This window comes from Herpailurus yagouaroundi, unplaced genomic scaffold, assembly GCF_014898765.1.
Source record: "Herpailurus yagouaroundi ecotype Mexico unplaced genomic scaffold, PumYag 250, whole genome shotgun sequence".
In the NCBI taxonomy this organism is placed as follows: domain Eukaryota; kingdom Metazoa; phylum Chordata; class Mammalia; order Carnivora; family Felidae; genus Herpailurus; species Herpailurus yagouaroundi.
The window spans coordinates 23,473,149-23,500,031 of NW_024412467.1; the positions used below are offsets into that span (position 1 = coordinate 23,473,149).

General features: G+C 39.3%; 1 protein-coding gene across 4 annotated transcripts in view; it reads left to right on the forward strand.

The window, feature by feature from the left end:
- Positions 1-6,440: 6,440 nt before the first annotated feature.
- MYLK4 (myosin light chain kinase family member 4) overlaps positions 6,441-26,883 on the forward strand; it is an 87,048-nt gene continuing 66,605 nt past the window's right edge. For 3 of the 4 annotated variants that reach the window (XM_040460454.1, XM_040460455.1, XM_040460457.1), the window contains exons 1-2: positions 6,441-6,594; positions 8,200-8,470. In XM_040460454.1, coding sequence (XP_040316388.1) covers positions 6,578-6,594; positions 8,200-8,470 — 288 coding nt within the window. In that variant the 5' untranslated portion in view covers positions 6,441-6,577. Of the gene's footprint in view, positions 6,595-8,199; positions 8,471-12,636; positions 12,797-26,883 lie in introns of those variants that run through there. The other variant, XM_040460456.1, reaches the window with a different exon arrangement.

Below are 26,883 nucleotides of genomic sequence, written 5' to 3' on the forward strand. Positions count from 1 at the left end.
ATTCTTAGGAATGCAATTGTGAGTCAGAGGATATGGCCAAATTACCTTCCATAAGGATTATAGCAATTTCCATTCCAATCAGAAGTATATGAGGGTATTCATCCTTCTATGCCCACCCAGAAAATGTTTCTGTATAATGCCATTTTACCATTTTGCCAGCTGCTATGGTCCTTTTGCACACACACACACACACACACACACACACACACACAAATTCAATGCTTTTGAGCATATAGCATAAAATCTAAGAACCTGTTATGAACCATTACATAATAGCTATCTATTTTCTACCTAAAAATACAAGTTTTATTTTTAACAGGAAATAACACATCCCTAAAAGTATGTGAAGTTTTCAGCCATCTCCCCATCAGCCACTAGTACCCTCTGTACTGAAGTATTTTTCCCTATGGAAAATTCCTTGCCTGAACCTTACTCTCTTGGGAAAAGCAGGCCAACATTTGGTCAGAAGAGCATGACTTAGGCTTTGCACTTCTGTAATTTCATGCCCTGTTACTATCATAAGCTTCTTCTAGCTCCTGAAATTCACTTCTAATTTAGAAGGCAGAAGAGCATTCCCAAGAATGTAAACATAAATATACCCTTCCTCCAATTCCAAAAACTAAGAAAATGATGATTCATGCTGTAGAATGGAGTTTTTAAAAATTGGGTGTGAACACTCTTAGACTTGTCCTCATTGTTTAGAATAGTCACACAGTAGCATGAATTTTACCTTGTAGCAAGCATTTTATTGTGTTTTTTCATTTTCAGGGCCAAATAATGAGAGGGAGATACATATAAGGAATGAGGGAAGGGGAAGAAAGAATCCTATAGTGTTGAGTTGGAATTAGAAATATACAGGTATGAACTCATGATTTTTAAAAAGTTATATTTCCTAGCTCTGTCCCTGAACCAGCTAGAAGCAATGACATCCCAGTATCAAAGAACATTCCCATTGTCTTTCTCTTAATTTCTAAATACCATTCTGTAAAGGGAACCAGGACTCCTTTGAGAAATGGCAGATTATAGAAATAGAGTTGGAAATATACAATGTGAGCTTTGAACAACTTGTTATGCCAGAAAGTAAGCAAATACTCAAAAAATAATGGTGGCATGTCAGAAGTACAAGGACCTCACTCAGATGTGCCCTGAATGGACCAAATCTGGAAAACTTTGAGCATCAAAATGAATAATATAGGGGACATATATTCATTTTTAAAAATCCACAAGTTCATGGTGACACTAATAAGCAAAGGGGACCAGGATAGAGTTGGGGAGCTGTTCTCTTGGTGAATACCAAGTAATAAATGTAGAAGAAACGATAGAATTAGAAAATCACCACTTAATAATTCCTGTGGGAATAATTGACATAGGCAAGAGTAAACACTAAACTCTTAGGATGATAGACTATTGGAGAATAGGATATCCATAAATTTTCAGAGTTACTTATTAATTACAAAAAGAAAAAGGGTAAGTTTACATTGGAGAAAACTGGCAGATGCCGCCTTAATCAGACCACCAAATTTAACATAACCGATCATACTACAAGCTGCACCATGTACCACCTGTTGTGACGTTCTGAGAAAGACACATCACTTGTGTGGTTTTCGTGCTCAATGGTTTGCCCAGTTTCAAACATGAAGAAACAATGAGGCAATTCAAATTGAGAGATATTTTGTGAAGAAAGTGTTCTGGAGTCTCCAAAAATGTCAATGTCATGAAGGGTTAAAAAACAAAAAAAGACTGCGTGATTGTTTCTTGAATATATAAAAGTAGACTAAAAAGACATGCCAGCTAAATGTGCTGTGTAATTTGTGAATGGATCCCGTTATGTGAGAAAGTGTCTTTATTCTCAGGAGACATATGCTAATGTATTTAGGGATAAAGGTTCATGTGGTCTGTAACTTACTCTCAGAAAAGAGACACAGCAAATATAGTACATTAAGTGTAACATTTAGTGAATCTCTGTGAAGGGTATATGGAGATTCATTGTTCTAGTCATGTAAATTCTCTGTAGAGAATTTTAAGTTGTAATAAATAAGTCAGAGAAAGGGAAAAATATTTAACAAAAATTATATGAAAGTCATGTCAGCCTTGGAAATTTGTTTATGAATAGTATTTTCACAATGTACTTTGTTCCTATTGAATTTCACACGTATTATTTTATCCACAGTATATTTACTCAGTGACGTGCATTTACATTTTATATGAAAGTAAAAAAAGGATATAACTAGATGAACAAATTGTGAAACCATTACAGAAGTAATGAACTAAAACATTACTTAATATTTTGGAGGAGATTAATTTTTAAATGGCTCCATTTATATTTTTATCTAGTTTTTTTAAACCCTCTTATTTTTTAGTGCACAGAATTTAGCTACTTATTCACTGTCACTTGGAAATATTAAGAGCCTAATATCAAACTGGGTTGTAAATACATCGTGATGTTCTCTAACATCATTAGCCTTTCAAGTATTCTGAGATAAAATGAGATAGAATTTAGTTTTAAATTGCCATTGATTTTTCTATTAATTACAAAACCATGCATTATGTGGTGTTCATCCCAGAAGAGTAAGAGTCTTGACTTTTCCCCACTCACCATTCCCCTTTCCCTTTCTTTGGCTCCAGATAACCCAACAAGTTTGGGTATAATTGGATTCCAGTCACCTGGAAAACTTGGTTACCATAAATGTTCAGCAGTGCTTTGTTCTTTTTTCTTTGAACAAGTTTACTTTTTATTTATCGTATTACTAGGCTTTCTTTTTTCTAAATTAATTTATTGAAGTATAACTTGCATATAACATTCACCCACTCTAAGTATACAATCCAGCCATGTTTTAGGAAGCTTCATGAGTTGGACAATTACCACCACAGAACAGTGGTTTTTTTTTTTTTTTTTTTAACATTTTTATCGCCCTAATAAGATTTTGCTTACAGTTAATCCCTGTTCCTGCTTTCAGACCCAGGCAACTACTAATCTACTTTTTGTGTCTAGATTTGTCTTCCCTGGACATTTCAAACAAATGAAACTATATAGTATGTGGCCTTCATTTCTGGCTTTTTTTGCTTAGTACAATATTTTTGTTTATCCATATTGTAGCAGGGATTGGTACTTCATTCCTTTTTATTATTGAGTAGTATTCCATTTGAATGGATGTATCACATCATCTCTTTCTATTCATTGGACCAATTTGATGGATATTTGGGTAGCTGCCGATTTTTGGCTGTTGTGAATACTGCTGCTATGAACATTCATGAGCAAAGCCTTGAGTGTGCCTGTTTTCATTTCTCTTGGGTAGATATCCAGAAAAAGAGTTGTAAGGTCACATGGGAGATAATTTTTAAAGAAACTGCTAAACTGTTTTCCAAAACACCCTGTACCACTTTACTTTCCCACCAACATGTATGATGAGGGTACTGGGCACTCCAAATCCTTGCTAACATTTACTCTTGTCTGTCTTTTTAATTATAGCTCTTCTAGTGGGTGTAAAATGTTTTCATTGTGATTTTAATTTGCATCTCCTTAATGACTGACTTTGAGCATTTTTTTGTGTGCTTTGTGACCATTCATTTATATATCTTCTTTGATGAGATGTCTTTCCAATCAGTTGTCCATTTTATTATTTAAAAAAAAAATTTTTTTTTCAACGTTTATTTATTTTTGGGACAGAGAGAGACAGAGCATGAACGGGGGAGGGGCAGAGAGAGAGGGAGACACAGAATCGGAAACAGGCTCCAGGCTCTGAGCCATCAGCCCAGGGCCTGACGCGGGGCTCGAACTCACGGACCGCGAGATCGTGACCTGGCTGAAGTCGGACGCTTAACCGACTGCGCCACCCAGGCACCCCCAGTTGTCCATTTTAAACAATTGGATTGTTATTATATTGTTGATTTGTAAGAGTTTGTTGTATATTCAGGATGCAAGTCCTTTATCAAATGTGTGACTTCACAGTATTTTCTCTAGGTCTGTAATTTGTCTTTTCATTTTCCTATGCTGCCTTTTGAAGAGCAAATTTTGAATTTCAATGAAGTGCAACTTATCCATTTTTGCTTTTATGGGTCATTCTCAATGGTGGTTTTTGAAAGGAAGAAAATTCAATAGTTATGTGGATAACAGGGAAGTCTTTTGTTTGCATTTTGGTATTTGTGAAGATTGCTCCACTTTTATGGATACATGTTCAAGAGGCTTTGTTGTTCTGGAAATATTCATAATGCTGTGTACAAATAGAAGTGATAAGCATTATCTAGCCTTGTTTGAATGCCAACCAGAACATAGTCATTGTGTGACTTTGTGTGGCTTTGTGTGGCTTTTCTGATAGTTTCTTGCTAGTTAATGAAAATGTCCCTTGAAAAGAATTGCAGTTCCCATGACTCTGTGGAATATGGTTTTTCTGAGGTTGGTTTTTTTTTTTTAAGGGTTTATATCTTCAAAATATCAGGGCTATCCAGGAAACGTATCACTGAATCTGCTGATAGCCTTACTGTGAACTTTCTCAAGCATAGGAGTATCTTTAAGAGATTCCAATTATTTTATGGGTATGGACTTAGGGTGCTAAGATTAGGCAGATAGATCATAATGGACATGCATATATTACCTGGTTTTTTGTCTTGTTTTGTTCTGTTTTGGTGGTCAAGTATTATACCAGGTTGCTTGTCCTCTGTGCTATCAGAAGCTGGAGACAGTATGACATAGCATAAGTGGACTACTGTCATCTAATTTTAGAAGGCAAGTAGCATGGATTATATTAATTGGTTTTTCTTTTTTATAACAAATAGACACAAGTAAAAAGCTTCCCTCTAGTAATTAATCAACAAATATTTATTCAATACATATTGTGCATGGAACTATTTACATGTGATGGCTTCCAAATTTTTATCTCCAATCTGGACTTCTTCCCTGAAGTCTAGATTTCTATTTCACAACTTATTCAACTTGAATGTCCAATGGACGTATCAAAAACTGAGCTCCTGATTCCTCCCCCCTTCCCACCCAAGAAAAGTTGCTCCCTCTCACATCCTCTTCCATCTCAGTTAATGTCAACTCCCTCCTTCAAATACTCAGCAAAAAATTTGGAAAGTCACCCTTGTCTATATCCTTTTTCTTTCACACCCCAGACCCAATTCATCACAAATTCTAGTGGTTCTAAATGGAATCTGAAATCCTGGATGAGATTCTTGCACAGAAAAGCGAAATTAGGGACAAAAAAAAAAAAATACAAACCCTCATAGACTCTTAGTGAAGTGTGGAGTTTAATATCAGCATTAGTTCATTAATTGTGACCAGTGTAGGTGTTAAAAATAGGGGAAATTGGGTACAGGGCATTAGGAAACTTTCTGTACTATATTTTCACTTTTCACCTTTTCTGTAGATCTAAAACTACTCTAAAATAAAACAACTTATTAAGAAAAAAAAGCAAAGGTGAAGATTTTGTTGTTTTCTGGTTCATTGGAGCCTGTGGCTGGTTTGCTGGAACAGAGGGGATGGAAAATCTGATCCTGTTGTTTGGATGGTCTAGGTGAAAATTACAGTCAAATCAGCTGAAGGCCACATGTGTTGTTTTCTTTGGCAGGAGATTTGTCATTTTATCAGTTTATCACTTTTTCACAATTTATTCTGGGAAAAATTGATAACCTCAAATCTGTTGTCTTTTCATAACCACCTTATTAAATAATCTATCTTTAAAAAATGTCTAATTTTGCTTAGTTACTCCTCCTAAAGGATAGTTCTCCAATCCTAGAAAAACACCTAAGTTTTACTTTATAAAGATTTTGCTATAATTTTTATATGCTACTCAAAATGGAAACATATATTTTTATATTATGGAACACATGGATCTGAATTAAGAATAATAACTTTTTTTCTTTTGGAAAAGTAAGAGAGCACTAGAGGCTGGTGTTGGGGTGAGGAGTGGAGGGATCAGCTAAGCCTCCAAAGAGGTGAAAAGTTTCCAGGTCTTGATGAATTGTGTGATTGTCTGTATTACTAGCTTTGTTTTTTTAAGCAGTCAAGGTTTCAAAAGATCTCTCATATTCTAGTTGTGTATGTTCAAAGTGTCACATGGGCAAACAAAGGTGGCTGTGGGATTCTCACACCCAGAATCTTCTTGGCTGGGAATGAGCACTTAAATCATCATGCGTCTAAAAGGGGCAGAAGAACAGGGCCAAAGGCAAATGCAGCTTGGTAATTCTGAGAATATTACCACACTGATGAGAAGAAAAGTTGAAGGTGATATTTCATCCACTGTTCCCAGTACATCCTCTCCTTACCTGACCTCTGAAATGGAGCCATTGGCCTTGAAAAGCCTAGTGTCTAAAATTAATGTTCTTCCCCATCTGACTAAGAAGGCAACAGCTGAGCAACATGAGATCAAGGACCATATTAGTTTAAACAGGGGCTCAAAGTGGCATTTGAGAGAGAGGATACTTCCTTTCAGAGTGGATGCTTGTCTTTTCAGAAGACTTATACTGACTGAGAATAAAGACCTTTACCAGAGAACTTTGTAGTCTTTCTGAACTCTGAGAAACTTCCCGTTATCTGCTGGAAATCATACTCTGCACTTGAAGTGGTCCAAACCCTAGGATGTCCTCCTATAAATGGTAATTACTCTATTTTAAAACATTGTTGTAACCTCTCACACTTACTTCTATTTCTATGTTGCCTTAAATAACAAGTTGTATGTTATTTAGCATTTAATATTTCCAAACTCCATGTATTTAGCATTTAATATTTCTTTGCAAAATTATTATATCTTGGACCTGTTTTCTTTTTAATATGTTAATTTTATGTGGCTTCCTGATCCAATGTGGGTACCATCTGCAATTATATATTATATTTAAGTCATAGTTTGCCTTAGAAATAACTATGTATCTTTATCCTTATTTTAATGACTTGTTTCAGGGCAATTTGAAGGAATGCTACTATTGATCTAGGTAGTATTGAACTCTGGTTGATACTATTCACATTTTAATGTTTGAAGTAAGGTGTTTGTGTAGTGAAGTAGAATTTTGTAGAGCATCTATTTTTAATAATTTGGAACTCGAGGTATGTATGAGTTTTACTATATGAGTTGAGAAAATAAAAAATGAAGTCTTGTGGAGATGAGTGCAGATGATGTTAATTGGAGCAAAAGCTGGAAGCAATTTTCAGAACATCTCCAGCAGGGGGCCTCAGCAGTCAGCAGTGGGGTACCAGCGGTAAATTCAAATCAATCTTTCTCCCCAAGTCCCCCACTATCAAGTGTGTGGACACATACCTAAGTGTAGATCTGTAGTATCAGAGCAGTACTAGGTGAACTACTTAATTTGTAATGAAAGTATTTCAAGGAAAGCACGAGGATTTGAACTTCTTGATAACTAGCAGTTAATGACAATGCAAAGAAAGCTATCTGGATATCTATCTATGTTATCTGCGTGAGAGGGCTGCAAGGAAATTTATTTTTTTTAAATGTTTATTTATTTATTTATTTATTTATTTATTTATTTATTTAGGGTCAGGGGGAGGAGCGGAGAGAGAGGGAGAGAGAAAGAGAATCCCAACAGGCTCCTTGCTGTCACCATGCCAGGAGGGGGCTCCATCTCATGAACTGTGAGATCATGACCTGAGCCGAAATCAAGAGTTGGACTTCAACGCTTAACCAACTGAGCCAACCAGGTGCCCCAGGAAATTTCTTTTTAAAAATAAACACCAAACTTTTCTGGTGTAGGCAGAGAACAGCTCTGGAAATGGCTCATTTGGTGGAGATCACTCCCCAGAGGGGGACAAAATTCCCAGGAACACGAGAGAATCCTCCTACAGGAAGAAGCCCTTCCCTCTCAGGGGGTGGGCTGCAATACCAATTAACCTCAGTGAAACTTTATATTCTATATTTAACCTGGTCACTTGACATAAATCTTATTTTATGCAATGAGGGAAATATTTAGTCACCCAGTGAAAATGAAGTTTGCTTCTTACTGTTTGCTTCTATAGGAAAAGGTGGGGGAGAATCCTTTTTTCTTTCTAAGTCCTAGCATTTGAAATTTGATATTAACATTAGCATTTCTCTTCCTAATTTTTGATCTCCTCTCCAGTTTAAATAGAAGGGACTTCAAAATTCTCACTGGTCATTTTCCCCAAAAGTCAAATATGTGAATAACTGATGAGAACTTTTGTTTCTTTTCTTTCTTTCTTTCTTTCTTTCTTTCTTTCTTTCTTTCTTTCTTCAGTCAAGAGGAAGGCACTCTCAAAGCTCATGATTGCGTCTTAATTTACAAATCAGAGACAGAGGGAGATGAAAACCACACTCCAGACAGTAACTTAATCGGTCTCACCACCAAGATGTTAAAAGTGAAGAGGCTGGAAGAAATCAACACATGTTATAACAGTAACAAACTGGAGAAAATGGCCTTTTTCCACTGCATGGAAAAGGTTGAGAAAGTGAAATGTTTTCTGGAAGAAAGTTCTAGTGAACAGGATTCAAGATCTGGAAAGAATGAGGTAATTACGTGCTAATTTCGTCTTGTAAAAAGTATCAGTGCTACTTTATCTATTCTTCTATGAATCAGTAACAAATTTTATTTTTGTTACTTGTGTGAAGAATTATCGAACATTTATGGGTAAGAAATTTTCATTTTGTTTCACTGAAGATAATGTGTTGTAGATTATATGACTGAGTTTGGTAAATAGTTGAGAGGCCTTTGAATATGCATCTCTACTAGCTGGATACTCCTCGTTGTGGTTAGTGGCTTTGATATTTTGAAATTGAACTTATGGAAACACATCTTTCTTGAAAAGGATCATTTAAAAGGATTGCTTTGGGCATGAAATTCAGAGAAGCATTATGAGGGGCACAATCACTCTGCAGAAGTTTCTAATTTCCTTAAGACCATGAGCTCCTCACAGTATAGGTGACATAGCTGTTGACAGTGACAGTCAGAGATGGGGACAAGCAAGCCTTCCCTGAAGGTTATGCCTGTGTCCTCATTTGTGCACAATGAGGCTATGAGCCTGATTCGGGCTGCTTGATCTTTGGTGATCAAGAAGAGGCTGCCTCATCAGAGTAATGGGATGATGTCTGTTGAGGAAGTTACATGTGATAATGTATATAAAGCATGTAGCACAGTATCTGTCACCATGGTAAGCATTCTAGAAATGCATTCCAGCAACAATCTGCTCTCTACCTTGACTCAGTAATTGCCACTCATGGGTCCATGGAAGTGCAGCTCCTGGCCCAGCATTGGCCTTTCAGCATGTTGTCTGTGTCTTATTCTAGTACATGCAATTGTTCTGAACGTCTGTCACTTTTCTCTAGACACCACTCTTCAAGGTCAAGACCTTGAATCACTCATACTTGGACTCTTAGTTACTGTCCTGGTAACTAGCACAGAATAGGTCCCCAAAATGTCTGTAGAATGAACAGATCTATAGAGGTGAATTCTGCATTCTGATTGAAGGCTAGGAATGATTATTTTTAAAAACCAGAGCAGGTGATTCTTATTAGGCAGGATTGGGAAACATCCTTCTTTGTTCAGCTACTGTTCTGAAAAGCACTGTTCGGGTAGGAAGGACATTTCTAACTGTGCCGTGGACAATGAATAGGGCTGTTAGGTATACAGGGCAGATGAGTCTTTTCATTGTCAGTGAATATGGAATGATAGAATGTGCCAGAGAGAAGAAATGAGTTGGGCTGAAGCTTAGGTTTTCTGAGAACTCCACTTTCCCTATGAGTTAATATCTTGTTCAGTATACACCAAAAAGAAATTTCCGCAGACAAAATTGAAGCCGCATATGAAGAACTTCCTCCTTAGGGCTGTTAAAACACAAATAATTAAACAGAAGCATTCTTTTTTATGTTCATTAACTCTGGTAGGACAGAGAAGACAAAACAATCTTCTTGGATAACTTTGAAATAACCAACTACTGGTAATAATTTATAAGAAGTTGATTATTTTTTCTAGTACTGTTTTTCTCTGGGTTCTGTGCTATAATTTTTACAGGTAGGAAATATCTTTAAAGAGTGAGATGGTGCTAAGCTGGAACAGAAACATTGTTAGGAAGAATTGTTTTCATGATAAACTGCTCCAGAATATTAGATATCACATGATTTGAAAATTAAATATTTTAGGATATTTTTGAGGACAAGACTGAGAATGTTGCTTTTCAGAAACCCTAAAACAACATATTTCGCACCTATTCTGATATCCCATGTGATGTGGGCCTCCTGGTTTCGCTTCTGCAGTGGATGCTGTTCAGAAGGTGGAAAGGAATGACTGGTTGCTCCCTATGTCCCATTCAGTTTCTTCTTTGTAAATGGCTGAGAGCCCAGAGATGTCAGCAATAAATTTGCCTGCCTCTCTCTCTTGCCTTGTGGAGGAGGGATGGGACACAAATGGGAGACACAGAGCTCTTCTTCTTTCTGTGGCTGCCAAGGCTGCAGTGTTGGAGGGCTCTGGCTTGCCCAGTCAGTGGGTGCCAGGGCCAGGAGCAGGTTTTGGCAGTGGGTGGGTGGAGAAGGGCATTCGAGCAGCTCAGATGTCTGCAGGTATGTAGACAGAGCTAGATTGACATGTCTCCATCTTCTGCTGCAGCCTCAGTAAATCTTTGCAATAGCAGTCTTTTCTCTCCAGGGACTATATAAAAAATACCTGTCGTAATTTTCCATAAGTGGAGAAGACCTATTTTCTTTTATTCTTTCTCTTTTTGAGAAGCTTAGCATTGCTGATCATAGTAGAAAACTTCACTGTGGTGCATTAAAAAGAATTCACTCTGAATTTCAGATACTCTAGTGAAGTGGGAGCTTTGTTTTAAAGGCTTGAGATGCAATTTCTTTCTAGAAGAGTCTTTACTCCTTAGTCTAGGTTGGTTAAGCTCAGGTTCATTCTCTTTTCTTGCACTTAACCAGGTTTTTCTATTTCACTTATTTTTCCTCCACTAGACTAATTTTGACTATTTTCTTTCTTTTCCTCTATTTTTTGTTGAAGTTGTTAAGTACCACATCTTCTACTTTCCTACTATGTTTTGTTCACTTTATTTTTCTACTTCCCTTCTTATTCTGTTTTCTAATGACTTTTCTTGTTGTATTATGTTCTAGAGGGTATTCAAAATCACTTAGATAATGTAGAATTTTAAAAAATTTTATTTGTTTATTGAAAATTTTTTTAATGTTTATTTATTTTTGAGAGAGACAGAGACAGAATGTGAGTGGGTTAGGGGCAGAGAGAGAGGGAGACACAGAATCTGAAGCAGGCTCCAGGCTCTGAGCTGTCAGCACAGAACCCGACGTGGGGCTCGAACTCACCAGCTGTGAGATCATGACCTGAGCTAACTTGGACGCTCAACTAACTGAGCTACCCAGACGCCCCTGAATTTTAAAAACTTTTAGCAGATATGCCATAATAAGTCTGTTCTAAGCCTATATAATACGGCGTTGAAATTAAGTAAAACAAAAAAATGAGTGATGAGCTTACTAGCTATTGTGTATATAACATGAACTCACGAATGATAAATGACTCCCATAACTCTAATTAGTATTATTAGTAATTTGATTATTTGTAATCAAATTTGATTACATATAATTTGATTATATGTAATCAAATTCAAGTTTTCTTCTTTTGTGAGTTCTCTGTTACCCATATAAATAGCCCCTGCTATATTTCCCTAAGATATAATTTACTGTTCAGTGTGTGTGTGTGCACGCGCGTGCGTGCACACACACACACACACACACACACACAGACTTTATTTGTTTAGTAAAAGACAAAAGGGCCCACCAAGCAGAGTTCCACTCTTCCATTTGGTTCTGTCTGTCTCCCTTTGCCTGCCCCTATTTATTGTACACATACCTACTTTTTATGCCTAAGATTATCTATGCTCACATCCTTGTCCTTTGGTTTGCCCCTACCCTCCTGAATAACCCTGGTTCCAATCCTCCATCTGAAAGGCTTTGTCCCAACCAGGAGAGGAAGGCAAAGATGTGGGGGTAGAAAATAAGGATAACCCTAGCAGAGGCAGAATGTTTAAATGCCTGGTGCAAATGCTCCAAAGAACAAACAAAATAAAATGTTTATTGACAGGATGTGAAGGGGATAGAGTGGGTGGGAGCAAAGTGTGGATCTCCCTATTTTGATTGCAGTTGGTGTGCTAAATAGCAGGTGGCATTTCCTGACTAACCACTGTGAAATTGTACCATCAGTAGTGTTCATAATGAATTACTTAGATATCAAAATAACATAGCTGAGGGTGGAGGTTTTGTGATTTTTAAGGTTGCATTTCCCCACCCCCATCTCTTTGCTCCTCGCCCGTAAGGGCAGGAGAAAGCTCCTTGGCAGTAGCCCAGCCATCAAGGCAGATGCCAGTTTCTGTGGTGCTAATCGTCCTTGAACTGGGGACAAGAGAATTCGAGTTGGTGTCAACTGTCACCAGCGGGTCTCTCTCTGCCCCTGCACCTGTTTCAGATCTGTCACACAGGTCATCATATTTTTCCTTTTAAAGAGGCAGATTATCTGTTGATCACGTAACTGGAAACACGTATCGCAGGACCCTGCAAGAACCTTCTGCAATTCGGCAACGCCTACTCCTCAGAACAGAGCATGTAATAAGCATGTGCTTGGAAACGTGCTTATGCTAGATCAGGGGAGGGAAGGAACATATAAGCCAAGTGACTTCTATAGCTGCTCCCAGAGAATGGACTTAGCCCTTAGAAGAAAAGACATCTGGATTGTAGGTAGTGTGTGCCTTATCTCATCTTCCCTACTCTGGCGTGTGTTCCGGTCCATGATGACACGGGGAGGTCACAGACAGTCTCCTGCTCTTGAGGACACACAGGTAGTAACATCACTTTTAACTACGACAGATTCATTTTGCTGTTCTATTTACTGTTCTATTTCCAACCAGGGAGTGGTGCTTGCCAGAGGAGACGGAATGCATGTCCCGTCTTAATCCTTGCCTGAGACTACTACTGCCTTAGGAGGGGTTGGGATAATAATAGTGGCATGTGGCACATTTCAACATTCCAAACACTTGCCCCAACTTTCGGGGAACCTCAAAGCAGCCATTCCTGGCCCATATGAAAGTTGGTGATCTATTTTTGTTTTGAGAGCTGAATAATGTCAACATCTCTTCATTACTCTACTATTATATGACTTAATAACGAAAATAAAATAACACAAAAGCAACACGTCCATCCCCCTCATCATGTCTATGGCAAAACCAGCATCTGAAGAGTGACCACCTCCCCTGGGAGAGCTAGCTAGCACAGTCTATATGCTCTTTCTTTTGAACTGTTGCCCGATAATGCCTTTCACGTGATGCCGCAGCTATTCCAGGAATGGAATTCAGCCAGGAGAACAGTACAATTCTGAAAGAAGACAAATAATTCAGATTCTAAGGATTTTAGCACTTCCCAAGAGAGGGTATCTGTAGCTGGGGAAACAGCTTTTTCCACGGATGTAATTCTTCTGTCAATTAGCATAAGATACGTTATTTTCAATTCAGTGTAAAACAGTTTGGAAGATAATGTAGAAACCAGCCTGAATCATAGGAAGGGGACTTATAGTGGCGTCTCTCAGCTTTGTTTCATTACCATCTACTCCTTTTGCAGAGATTTCAGACTTTTCTCCCCCTGGTGGAACCCTTCCCATGAAATCTGAACCACACAGGTACACTGTTACCTGTTTACATATTATAGGTCAACCTGTTTTATACATAAAAAGAATAAGGTTTTTTTTCACCCTACCTAAACAACCAATTTTTACACCCTCATTACGAACGCATGATTTATAGTTAAAAAAAAATGTCTCCAGGGGAGTTGGGCAATATATCCGTATACCTGTATGCAAATGCCTTCTTTATATTTATTTATTCAATAAGAAACCACCAACTCAGTAACCTGTGGGGTTGGAGGATGCAGAGCACCAGGTGTCAGGCTTTCATAATGGCCCTGAGCCTTTTTCCGTGGGACCCTGACACAGTAAGTATTTCGGGGACCATTAAGTTCACTTTCAGAGGAATTGCCAAACCTTGGAATAGTTTATTATCTGATATATCTTAGTTGAGGACAAGGTAAAAGAGATGGGAGAAAGATGGATAGACAGGAATAGACTTTTTTTTTTTTTAAAGTAAGACATCATAAAACATTATAAGTCTCTTTAGTTCTGACCTAATAGCACTGTTAGGTTTGCGTTTTCAGACTTGGTCACTGTTGTCCAAACATTACTCATTTTTGGCTGCTTAACAGATTCCTATGGGAAATACCATGAGGGCTTTCATCTTCAATATGGAAAAGAATGAGTTATTCACCCAAGCTCTGAGAAAGTAGCCCTCATAGTATTTCCCAATGACAAGGTCAATAAGATATATGGGCTAATTGGGAGTGATATGGGTATGTATTTCAAAGTTTTTGTAACTTTTGAACTGTAAAGAAAATGTCTTTTAAGTCAGATTTTATAATATATCCTCTTACTTTTTTTTGCATTGCTAATGGTTATTTAGAAATGTGGACAACCTATTGTCTTAGAAATTTCTACAAACACAGAAGTTCTAGAAACTGCCTTTTATAGGGGCATCAGAGAATCCTATTTGTGATGTTAATGTACTCTGTCTCCATTCAGAACATAAAACAGTTGAAAGTTTTTTTTTCCAACACATTAGGTACAGATACTTGCCCATGTAAAATTCTGGGTGTCCTGGACCAAACACACAGATGATTCATATTGTTTGTGTCATTTCAGGTTCTCAGAATAATTAAAATTATGATAGTTTTATGTTATTTGGTGTAATATGAGAAAAAAATCTTATTTTCTCTAAAAGTTATAGCAATATAGTAAAAAATATAAATATTGCAAATCAAGTCTGTGTTCCTAAGTAAGAAAATGCGTAACATATTGATAGAGAAATTCCTAAATATAATTGATCAGAATATGTCCTTATCCATTTATCTAAAACACTATAGCTGTAAAAAGCATATTTATCTATTAGTGTTTCCAGGACTTCAGTTTTTCACATACACCTTCATGGGTTTTGCCATATCTGCATACTACTTTAACCCCTATCAATTAATATGTTCACAATATCAAATCATTTAAAATGTTTAGCAAAAATTTTAGAGTGAAATTATGGTTTAGATATTCAGATATACAATAATGCACACAGATAAACTTTAAAAAATGGTTTGTTAGTTTACAACCTAAATCACCCCAAATCCCTAGCAATGACATGATCCCAAGTCAGTCTCTGGACACCTGGACTCAAGAAGCTATTTCCACATCTTTGCCCTGTGCCACTTTGTACTTTCTACTCTATTTCTTATTTTCTCCCCAGCATGCAGTAACAATAACAAAGACCAGGGAAACTGGTAATGAGTGGACAGCATGGAGAGAAGAGAAATCCAAAGTCTTTCCTCTAGATAGTGGATACACAGAGAATTGGTCATAGGTAAAGTTTATGTAGCATTTTTTCTGTGCTTGGACCCATGTTCTCCACATTGTCAGTCTTGAGATCCCATCAGAAAGCAAAGCTAAGACAAGAGCATGTAGATAGATGGTTTATTTTTGGAATTGACTTCAGCAACTAAGTGTAGGGGCCTGGAGAGTGTGAAATAGATAAGCAAAGAAGACCTAAAAAGTTCACATTGACAAGCTGACCACTGACGGGCTGGATGACCTCAGAGCTGCCCACTGGTAGGACTGGGGCGTGGGGAGCATTGATGCACTGGGCCATCCCCACTGGTCAAGAGCTGTCACATGGGGTGACTAAAATCCTAGCACTTTCAGTTGCATGCACGTAGGTGATTGTTGGTTCTCAGGGGACATCCCACACAATGCTTCAACCTCACTTACAACTTTGACTTCAGGAAAAGTGTCTGATTTGCTAGTCCATTGATTGCGTGGACGTGATTCGTGCTCATTTGGATACCAGCACAATCCTGGCTCTGCCTACTTGAGGGTTCTAATGAGTGCAGGTTATTGTGGTATTTCCATAATGAATGGGACACTAAAGACCTGTGCTCTAGTATGGAGTCAGTGTCTCAAAGATTAGGGACCTAGAAACATAGTTCTTTTTTTTTTTTTTTTTTTAATTTATATCCATTTGTTTATTTATTTTTTTTATTTATATATGAAATTTATTGTCAAATTGGTTTCCATACAACACCCAGTGCTCATCCCAAAAGGTGCCCTCCTCAATACCCATCACCCACCCTCTCCTCCCTCCCACCCCCCAACAACCCTCAGTTTGCTCTCTAGAAACATAGTTCTTAAGGGATCTTGGCAGTCAGCTCATCCAAATCCTTCTTTGAAAGGGGGACTCAAAGTCTAAGAGAGGTAAAATGGACTTGCCCAAGATTCAGTACGTGGAGGGCCAATTCTTTCTTAAAACCAGAATTACCTTCCAACTGTGTTTTCCATGCTGCTCTTTACACATTTTGTTTTATTTGAGCCAGCTTTTTTTCAGAGAGGGTGGGCAGCACTTTGCATGGTTGCTGCTAAGGTTCCCTCTTGGCCATTTCCAACGTGGACACAGCACAGCAGCTACCCGGGTCAGCCGGCCCAGAGCAAGGCAGCGTGTCGACTCCTGCAGGCCTGCCTCGAAGGATGGCTGGCCATCAGCCAGGCCTGCTGGCATCTTGTCTTGGCGCCACCTCTTTCTAGGCAGGAGCATCCTGCTTCTTAATTTTCCAGTGCCTCAGGCTCTCCCTCTATGAACAATTCTCCCAAAGCTTCAGCTCAGGAGCCAGGAATCTGAGCAGCAAGGAGCCCAATTAGAAGACTCAGGTTGTGGGGCACCTGGGTGGCTCAGTCAAGCATTGGACTTTGGCTCAGGTCATGATTTCAGGGTTCGTGGGTTTGAGCCCCATGCCGGGCTTTGTACTGACAGCTCAGAGCCTGGAGCCTGCTTTGGATTCTGTGTCTCCCTCTCTCTGCCCCACTCCTGCTCATGCTCTGTCTCTCAAAAAGGAATAAATGTGAAAATAATAATAATAATAATAATAATAATAATAATAAAGAGGATTCAGGTTGTGACAGAGCAGGTTTAATGCTCCTGTCAGTGGCCAGGTGTCAGGAAATTCTAAAACAAGGCAGTGAGCAAGCTAGAATGAGTGGTGTGTGAGCCCAACCTCTGATTTGTCTACTAGACCTCTAGCTTCTAGAATTGGGCATTCTAAGTGTAAGCAGTGAACAGGGTTGTAAACTTTTCCTGTTGTTCCACTTTATATAAGGTTTAGGGCTTATCTGAACCTAATTGGGGTGAGGGGTGAGTACCAAGATGAATTATAGAGACAAGATGTTAATTTCTAAGTGTTTTTTTCTTGTGTCCTTAAGAAATGACTTTGGGGTGCCTGGGTGGCTCAGTGAGTTAAGCATCCGACTTCGGCTCAGGTCATGATCTCATGGTTTGTGAGTTCAAGCCTCACATCGGGCTTTGTGCTGATTGCTTGTTCAGAGCCTGGAGCCTACTTCAGATTCTGTGTCTCCTCTCTCTGCCCCTCCTCTGCTCGTGCTCTGTCTCACTCTGTCTCTCAAAAATAAATAAATGTAAAAAAAAAAAAAAAAAAAGAAATGACTCTACCTTCTGTGCAATATACAAGTGTTATAATAGTATTTCCCACATCCAGCCATTCAATTCTAAGTTGAGTTTTGCTCTGCTGTTTTTGGAGTGCCAGCCTGCAGGTATACCACTGGAATTTTTAACTGCAGAGTTCTTATATGTGGACCATAATAAGCAACTTCTGGCAAGAATTGCTGTCTTCTCAATTCCAGAGCATCTGTCATTCTTGGGGCCCACTTCCGGGTTGGATATCTTTGTCTCTAGCATATATTTGGTCTACAGGATGGTTCCAGATTCTGAAAGGGATTTTGAGCTCCCTTAGACACAAGAAGAGAGGAGGAAATAAGAGCTGAATATTTTATTTGGAGTTTCTGAGTCTCCTAGACTCTGCCAGAGGCCTTTGCATGTCCCTGAATCACTCAAGTCCCTTCAGTTCTCTGGAGAGGGCTTTAGAAAGTGTCTCAGGTGTGGCTTCAGAAAGTGCTCATCCCCCCATTCCAGCCTCTCCCCTAAGGAAGGTCCTAGAAGCCACGGTGCCCAAGGAAGAGAAGCAAGGGGATGGAACAGGCAAGGGGAACACATGATGAGTCTACACTGTTTGGCACTGTCTTTCACTGGAACATCATCCACTAGGCCAGCAGTTCTCAAAGTGAAATTCCTGGGCCTCCCTAGGGTCCCTAAGACTCTTTCAGAGGTCTGCAAGTTCAAAACTATTTTCATAATAACTTGAATATTTGTGCCTTTTTCACTGCATTGACATTTGCACTGATGATGAAAAGGCTGTGGTGGGTAAAACTGCTAGCACCTCAGCACAAAATAAGGCAGTGGCACCAAAGTGTCCCAGTAATCATAGCATTTTTCACCACCAGACACTTGAATTTTTTGTTTTGTTTTGTAAAGAGCCAGTCTTCCTTAAAAATGTACTTGATGAAACAGGAATGTAAATGTATTTAATCAGCCTGTATCAAAGTCATTTAGATCTTCGTGCGTATATACTGTTTTACTTTACTCAATAAAGAATTGCTGAGGGGCGCCTGGGTGGCTCAGTTGGTTAAGTGTCCGACTTCAGCTCAGGTCACGATCTCACGATCCATGAGTTCGAGCCCCACGTCAGGCTCTGGGCTGATGGCTCAGAGCCTGGAGCCTGCTTCCGATTCTGTGTCTCCCTCTCTCTCTCTGCCCCTTGCCCATTCATGCTCTGTCTCTCTCTGTCTCAAAAATAAATAAACGTGAAAAAAAATTAAAAAAAAAAAAAAAGAATCGCTGAGTTTCTACTGCATGAAGACACCCTGTTGATTCTGTGGGGACTGTCCCCAAATCGTTGCAGGATATGGTTCTGGTTTGGAGGGAAGATACCTGAAACTCAAAGACACACATAGTTTCACTTACTGATGGTTGATGGTATCAAAAAGAGGCAGAAACTGATGAAACAAGATCATTCATAAGATATGCATTTAGGTTGCAAAGGGCTCTTTTCTGTTCAGTCTGAACTCCACATATTAGAGATATTAGGATCTTCCTTAGACCACTTGGAAATCTCCAGCTATTTGGAAATTTAAACATGAATGGTGACCTGTGTTAGGTCTTACTTTCTTCCCAACCTTCTAGAATAGGTATGTTGAATTAATATGATAACATAGGTAAGTTTCTCCATTCTTTTTAAAAATATTTTAAAATGTCCATTTATTTTTGAGAGAGTGCGAGTGGGGGAGAGGCAGAGATAGAGGGAGGCACAGAATCCAAGGCAGGATCCAGGCTCTGAGCTGTCAGCACAGAGCCCGATATGGGGCTTGAACTCATGCACTGCAAAATCATGACCTGAGTTGAAACCGGATGCTTACCAGACCAAGCCACCCAGGCGCCCCTAGTTTCTCCATTCTTAAGGCTGTGTTTGCATTTGCCAATTTAGGATTTATACTTTAACTTGGGTCTATTTATTTACTTACTTATTTTATTTAACAAGTATGAAAGTGGCCCTTACATGTGTACCAGACCCTGTTCTAAGCTGTTTACAAATAAATAAGGACTCATTTAAGGCTTATAGGCACTACCCTGTTTGGCTGTATGGATAATAATAATGAGTGCTACCATTTATGTTATGTTTATTGTGTCCCAGGCACTGTGTTAAGCACTTGTCATAGAGCATCTCAGTTAAATCTCAATGGTCCAATGGATTTAGTATAATTGTTACCTCTGTTTTAGAGAAAAGTAAATTGAGGCTTAATGACGTCAGGTACTTGCCCAAAGTTATGCAACTATATACCATGATATCCCGTGGATGGGTTAGCTTTCCCAATAATATGAAAAGGAAAATTATATTTGTAGAAAATTTAACTGGAATTAATTTTTAAAAAATTAAACATGAAGTATTTGAAAACAAATGGTCTCTGATGAATTTTCTAAGGGCAGTTTGTATTATCCTCACATTATCTGAAATATAGTTCACATTTGATGACTGTTTTGCTTGTTTGTTCTATTTATGCAAACACAGTCAGACTTGATGGATAAAAAATGATCCACTTTCTTTTGCATGAGTCAAGCTTTTTTTCTGGAACTGTGATGTAACAGTGGCCTCCAGTGGAGAGAAGTTGCAAAAGTCACTGCGGCAGTGCAGTGACGTTAACAGCACTTGAGGCTAATCCTTCTGATCCTATGATCAGAAGAAACTGTCTTGTGGCTGCAGTCAGCCATTGTCAGGCGTTGGTTCATGAACACAGTGGAAGCTGGGAGAGAGAATACATTGGAAGTATTATTCTCAAACATATAGTAAGGTTGGAAAATCATAAACTAAATTAGCTTACTTTATTGTAAGAATATAGTACATAATATACAAAATATGTGTTAATTGGATGTTTATATTATTGGTAAGGCTTCTGGTCAACTGTAGTCTATTGGTAGTTAATTTTTTGTAGAGTTAAAAGTTATATGTGGATTTTCAGTTGTCAGGGCATCAGCAGCCCCAACCCCACATTGTTCTAGGGTCAACTGTATTTGACATACAGAAGGATTTAGTAACATGGGCTTACTAGGACATGAGAGAAGACAGAGCCCATTTATTTGATTGGACACATTACTCAGTATGCCACAGGAGACAGGCAATGTGTGACTCCGTCAAGCCTGACACAGATACAATTTACAAAGATTTACAAACTCTCAAATTACAACAAGTACTATCACCCCTATGACAAAAGGGGCAGGAGAGACTCTACTGGTGTGCTGTCCAGCACCCTTGTCTCTTGATACTTCAAATGGTGAGTGACAATAACTGTCTTACCTAGCTGTCCGATACCACAGGACAAGCTGCATTCTCCACCTGTCCAGTCTTCAACCCTGAGACCATCCCTGGTCCCAAGCTCAGAAGGCCACACAGTTTACGAACAGAGCTGTATATTACAGTGAAGTTATTGGGGGGTTAAAGGGGATAAAGGGAAGAATGGAAAGTCACCAGGAACAATATCTAACTCTTAATCTTGTGCACCAGAAGGTAATGACTTCTAATTGAAGCCTATCAATCTATTTCCAATCATTCTATTTTAATACTGTGTTTGCATGATCATATCATCTTCTGTGGGCTTATTAGTATTATTCCCCAACACATAATGTTGGAAATTCTCGGATGCACCTACAGTATTAAAGGCTCTGAGCAGTCCCTTGTTAAAACAACAAAACCATTTTAACCAGGCACATGGGATGCATTCAATAAATGTTAGGTCATATCTGAAACATTAGCATTCTAATTTATCCTAAGAGCTTTCAAAACTGATCTGACCACTGAACTCTTCTGTTTCCTGACTCACGTTCATGTTTTAGGGTGCCCTAAGATGTACCTTGGGGAATACTGGTTTAGAGACGATTCATTATTGACTCTGGTATTAAATAGGCCCCGATTCAAATCCCTAAGGGACCCCTTACCAGCTGTGTGACCTTAGTTATTTAACCTGAATCTCTGTCCTTCGTTCATCAAAATGGGTCGGAATGCCAACCTTGCAGAATAATTGGGAGGATTAAATTAGCTAATCTGTTAGCAAATGGTTTGGTGCCTGGCACAGAGATGTGGCCTCCATATTTAATATCTGTTCCCACTTCTTTATTTTCACCACACCTTGCCTCATTCTTTCTCTTCTATGCCTTTTGAAATCCTTCGTGTCCTTCAAGGTTAGATTCAAATCCTCCCACAATTGATTCTTATCTGACATCTTACTTCCTCCCCACCCCCACCAAGTATGCACTGACTACATCACAACCCGTGCCATTTGTGTGGATATTTTTGGTGTCTTTTCTGGCAATAATTATTTCATAGGTTGGGCCTCTGCTTGTAAAAAAGCTGGGGCTCCTTGCCTGTGGGGATCATTCCTTAGATTTCTTTGTATCCTTCATAGCAACTGTGCGATGCACGTCCATTTTCATTTGTGCTCTAGTGCTAAAATGTGCTCAACACATTTTAGGAACAATTTCATATTTTAAGCCTTAGAAGTGAAGATAATTATTAATATCCTTATTTCAAATATTTAAACAAAGTAATGAGTAGAGTCAACCTCCAAATTGCAGAATATTTGGAATAATATTGGTGTTGGACATTTTCTCAAAAAGATCTAAGAGGATGTGTTTGAATGGAATTTTAATCATTTCTAGACTGGCAGAACCAATTTTGAGAGGTCAGCATGATCTGATGTACTGCAGCATTCTTCATTACCCACAGATCAGAATGTCTGAGATAAGAGAATACCAGGAGTTCTGGTGCTTGCTGCCTCCTTCTGGAGAAGAAGGCTATCTGCCACCTCTTTCTCTCAAGTTGAAAGTGTCTATCAACTTGTACTCTGAAATTGCTCTAATAAAATTGGGTGAAAATTGTGTATAATTATATCCAAGGGACATTTCATAGATTCTGAAGCCCATTTTGGAATTAATTATCCAAAAAAGTTAATTTGAATATAGTTTTTAAGATAAATTAAAAATATTTTTTAACGCTTATTTATTTTTGAGAGGCAGAGACAGACAGAGCAAGAATAGAGGAGGGGAAGTGAGAGAGGGAGACACAGAAACCAAAGCAGGCTCCATGCTCTGAACTGTCAGCACAGAGCCGGACTCAGGGCTCAAACCCACGAACTGTGAGATTATGACCTGACTTAACCGACTGAGCCACCTAGGCGCCCGTGAATATAGTTTTTATTTTTATTGTTTTCATTTATTTTATATATTCTAACCTTTGACAGTTGTGCTATTTTATGTATGATGAAGATAGTCATTCACCACAAACCAGAATCTTACTACCTAAAACGTGATCCATGACTCATCAGCATCTCCAGGGAACTTGTTAGGATGCAGACTGTTAGGGCCAACTTGCACCTACTGAATAGGAATCTCCATTTTACTAAGGTCTCTGGATGCACATGCACATACACATCAAAGTTTGAGAAGCACTAGAATATTCGTTACCTCCTGCAATTGAAAAATGAAGGGTTAATTAAAGTTTACTGTAAAAAATTGCTGAAATAAACATTTACTATTGCACTTATGAGTATATGTTTACCTAGGTAGCAGATATGTATGTTACATATGCATACATGCATATCTATTCAGGACACATGTGTATATGTGTGTATCCTCCAAGGGGTCTCTCCGGCTGTTTCTTGGGAACCAGGCAATATCCTTTCCTGAACATCTTAAGAGCATATTTTCCTTGATAAAATAAATATGTCTAATAATAGTTCTTTCCATTTGATTTCCCAGGCAGACAAAACACAAAACTTGCACTCTGTCCAGTGAGATTAGCTGGGTGAGAGAGCATGTGAAGTGCCAGGCATGGTCTGCCTTCCCTGTGAAGGTCACATTGGTCCTCTCAGAGACGGGTGTGGACATCAAGTTCCTTGCCCATTTGAGAGGTTGTAGCCCTCTGATGAGACTCTGCGTCATGGAAATTCCTTAGTCTGCTCTTGTCGGCAAAGCAGCAGGCAGTATAATTGAAAGCCACATATGTGCTGAGTAAAGGACTAATCCGTGAGAATCTATCTGATAACTGAGTTACTTCTGCAGGTGCTTTCTAGCACGTAACCATGAGCACGTGTGGTGTGGAGTGACTGGATCCATCCCCTTCTGCTGTTGCCAGTTTTAGGATAGCTTACGGTTCAGAAGCTCTCAGGGTCAAGTGAAAAGGTCATTGGTATCTGGAGTTTGTCGGTCCATCTGAGCTTTGCCATTCATGTTAGATAAGTGACCTTGACTCTGAGCACGTTATGTAACTCTCTGATATTTGTTTGTCTGGGATGACAACCACTGTTTGAAGGCAGCATTTCTCTAACTCTTTGGAAGATGGGAATCACCTAGGATTCTTGGTGAATGGACAGATGCCTAGCCCCCCTAAAACTATTGGGCCAGAATCTCCATGAGTGGAGCTTGGGAATCTGTGTTTCTAATAACTCTCCAGGGGATTCTTGTAAGAAGTGTGGTTAGCACTGTTCTAGGGAAGCCATTTGATTAATATCCAGCTCACTTCCCTTCTTCAATTCCTAAATTTGTTTATATCAGGAAATGCCAAGTGGCAACAAAGAAGGTGATGTTGTGTCATTGCTGCGGGTTGGTTAGACCATAAAAAGATACTAAACTTTGAAATATCTAGAGATGCCTGGGTGGCTCAGTGGGTTGAGCATCTGACTCTTGATTTTGGCTTTGGTCATGATCCCAGGGTTGTGGGATTGAGCCCTGCATTGGGCTCCATGCTGAGTGTGGAGCCTGCTTAAGATTCTCTCTCTCTCTTCTTCTGCCCCTCCCCCCAACTCATGCTCACTCTATCTAAAGATGAAATAAAAAAAAAGAAATATCTAGCTTGAGTATTCATCATGCCTACCTCTTAAGTTAGTGTTGTGACCACCTGAGTTTCCATTTCTATAGAATAAGCTGGAAATTATACATACAGTTGATTTTTGCTCTGAATCAATGTTACATAAATGTCAGCTGATATTATTGAGTTTCTTGACCCCTCTGTTGCTTGTTAAGTCTCTCAGGTATCTTGGTCTCTGGGGATTATGAATTCATGGAAAATATATATATAATTTACATATGTATTACCATTCCACCATAACTCTTATGTCTTTATATTAGTCACATCAAGACTAAGATTAAAAAATATTTTGTAGGATTAAAAATTTGGTTCTCGGGGCGCCTGGGTGGCGCAGTCGGTTAAGCGTCCGACTTCAGCCAGGTCACGATCTCGCGGTCCGTGAGTTCGAGCCCCGCGTCAGGCTCTGGGCTGATGGCTCAGAGCCTGGAGCCTGTTTCCGATTCTGTGTCTCCCTCTCTCTCTGCCCCTCCCCCGTTCATGCTCTGTCTCTCTCTGTCCCAAAAATAAATAAACGTTGAAAAAAAAATAAAAAAAAAAATAAAAAAAAAATAAAAATTTGGTTCTCTCATATCCAGTGAGAGAAGAGAGAAGTCTGGCTTCTTCACAGTTTGGTAGAAGATGCAATAGGTAGTTAAGGTAGCAAAAGAGGATTCATTCAGGATAAAATGAACAGATTAAAAATAATGTGAAAAGAAGAAAGATATAATAAAAGGTTTAAAGAAGAATTGAGAATCGTTTTGCATGATGTGCAAGCTGGTAGAGGGACCTGTCCCTGTCTAAATAATTATAATAAAGCAAGCCTTCTTTGAATGTACTTGAGACACTGAATGAAATTCAACCCCAGGGTTATTAGCCCTAAACATATCCACAAATAGATCAAGAGAGCAGTTGGGGACAGAGGGTCAAGGAAGGTTGCATGTGAAAGAATGTTTGGGAGGAACAGCCAAGGTCAGGTGGAGTGAAGCTCAAACCTTCTTCAGTGTGAGGTCACTCTCAGCAGAAATAAAGCACCAGTGCAGTCCCTTTGGCCATTCCTGCAAAACCCTCTAGATTTTCAGTTTTAAGGCATTAATAGTAAAGGTTCCACCCACCTCCCAGAATGTTGATTCCACCTCTTCCCAAAGCTCCAGCAGCTTCAGGGTTCACTCCACATGGCCTGGCACAGAACAGCATTCCTAGGGTCACTGTGGAGCTGTCCAATAAACTCTGTCAAGACCAGAGTCCAGCTCAGACGGATTCTGGCTGTGTGTGGGCCCACGTGGGAACTACTGTCACCAGAAATGTAAGGAAATGTACCGTTCTGCTCAGGCCAACTGGAAAAGATTTATGAAATGCTTCCCAAGTGCCCAGATACCTGCTAGGATCTATAGAGGAGGCCAAAGAAATGGGATTTACAGTACCCATCATGATTAGCTGTTGGACCTCTATCAATTCCTGTAGCTTGCTGAGTAGGTATTTGAAATATGGGGTTAATAATATTGCTCTCATGCTGGCTGCTATGCAGAATATGTAGGGACTGTGTATGAAACACTTAGCACTATGCCTGATATGTGAGTACTCACTAAGTGGTAGCTAATGTTAATGTTGTTGTTACTGTTACTGTAGAAGCTGATCATTTAGTTGGGGTTGAAATGTCTGATTATATGAATCAGGAAGAAAACAAGATTGGGAAATTCATGCATGGTGTTGGGGACTGTAATTCTCCAAGTGGAGCCAGCAGGCTGGTCCAGGCTGACCTCTTGCTGGATGAACCTGCAGGGGGCTGTTGTTTAGGGCTTTCTCTCCCCTCACTTGGGTTTATGCAGAGATGGAGTCACCCACAGGCCATGGGTTAGATTCCCTGTTGACAAGCTCACTACCACGTAGAAGGGACCATGTCATGGCCATGTATTGTTATGATTACCCTCCCCTTGCTGTCACTTTCTCTACTTTACCAATCCCCCTTAAAACTCCAACTCAGGAGCTGAATCTCCAAGTCCTTTTGGAATGAAAACAGATAAAATAGGCCTATGAAACTGGAGTTTATTCATTTTGCCAGTCTTCACTGGGCACCCCAATGGGTGGGTGTTGGGCGGGTGATGGAGAGTGTAGTTATGTGGTGAGTAAAAGAAAGTCTCCCCTCCACTCCCACAATCTCACAGGGAAGTCAGGCCATTAAAAAGAGTGCTGAGGGTGGAGAGAAGCACAGATGGGGGATTTTACCTAATATGTAGGTAATTCATGAAGGTCTCTTTGAGCGTGTGGTGCTTTTCAGTTTGCACCTGTAGGATGAGCAAGCATACATAGAGCAGGGCAGCACACAGGAGGTGGTCAATAAAGGTGAATTAAAGAAGGAGGCATAGCAGAAAGAGTTGGAGGGGAAAGGCTGAGTGCCCTTCCAGACCTGCCTAACCAAGATCTTAGAGTAGAACCCCTTAGCTGGCTTGAGTGGAGATACCAGAGGGTAGCCTGTTTCCATCCTTTTGACAAGTCTGATTTCCTGCTAATATCCCTACCATTATTTTGTCACCCCTAAAAGTTAATTCTGGCA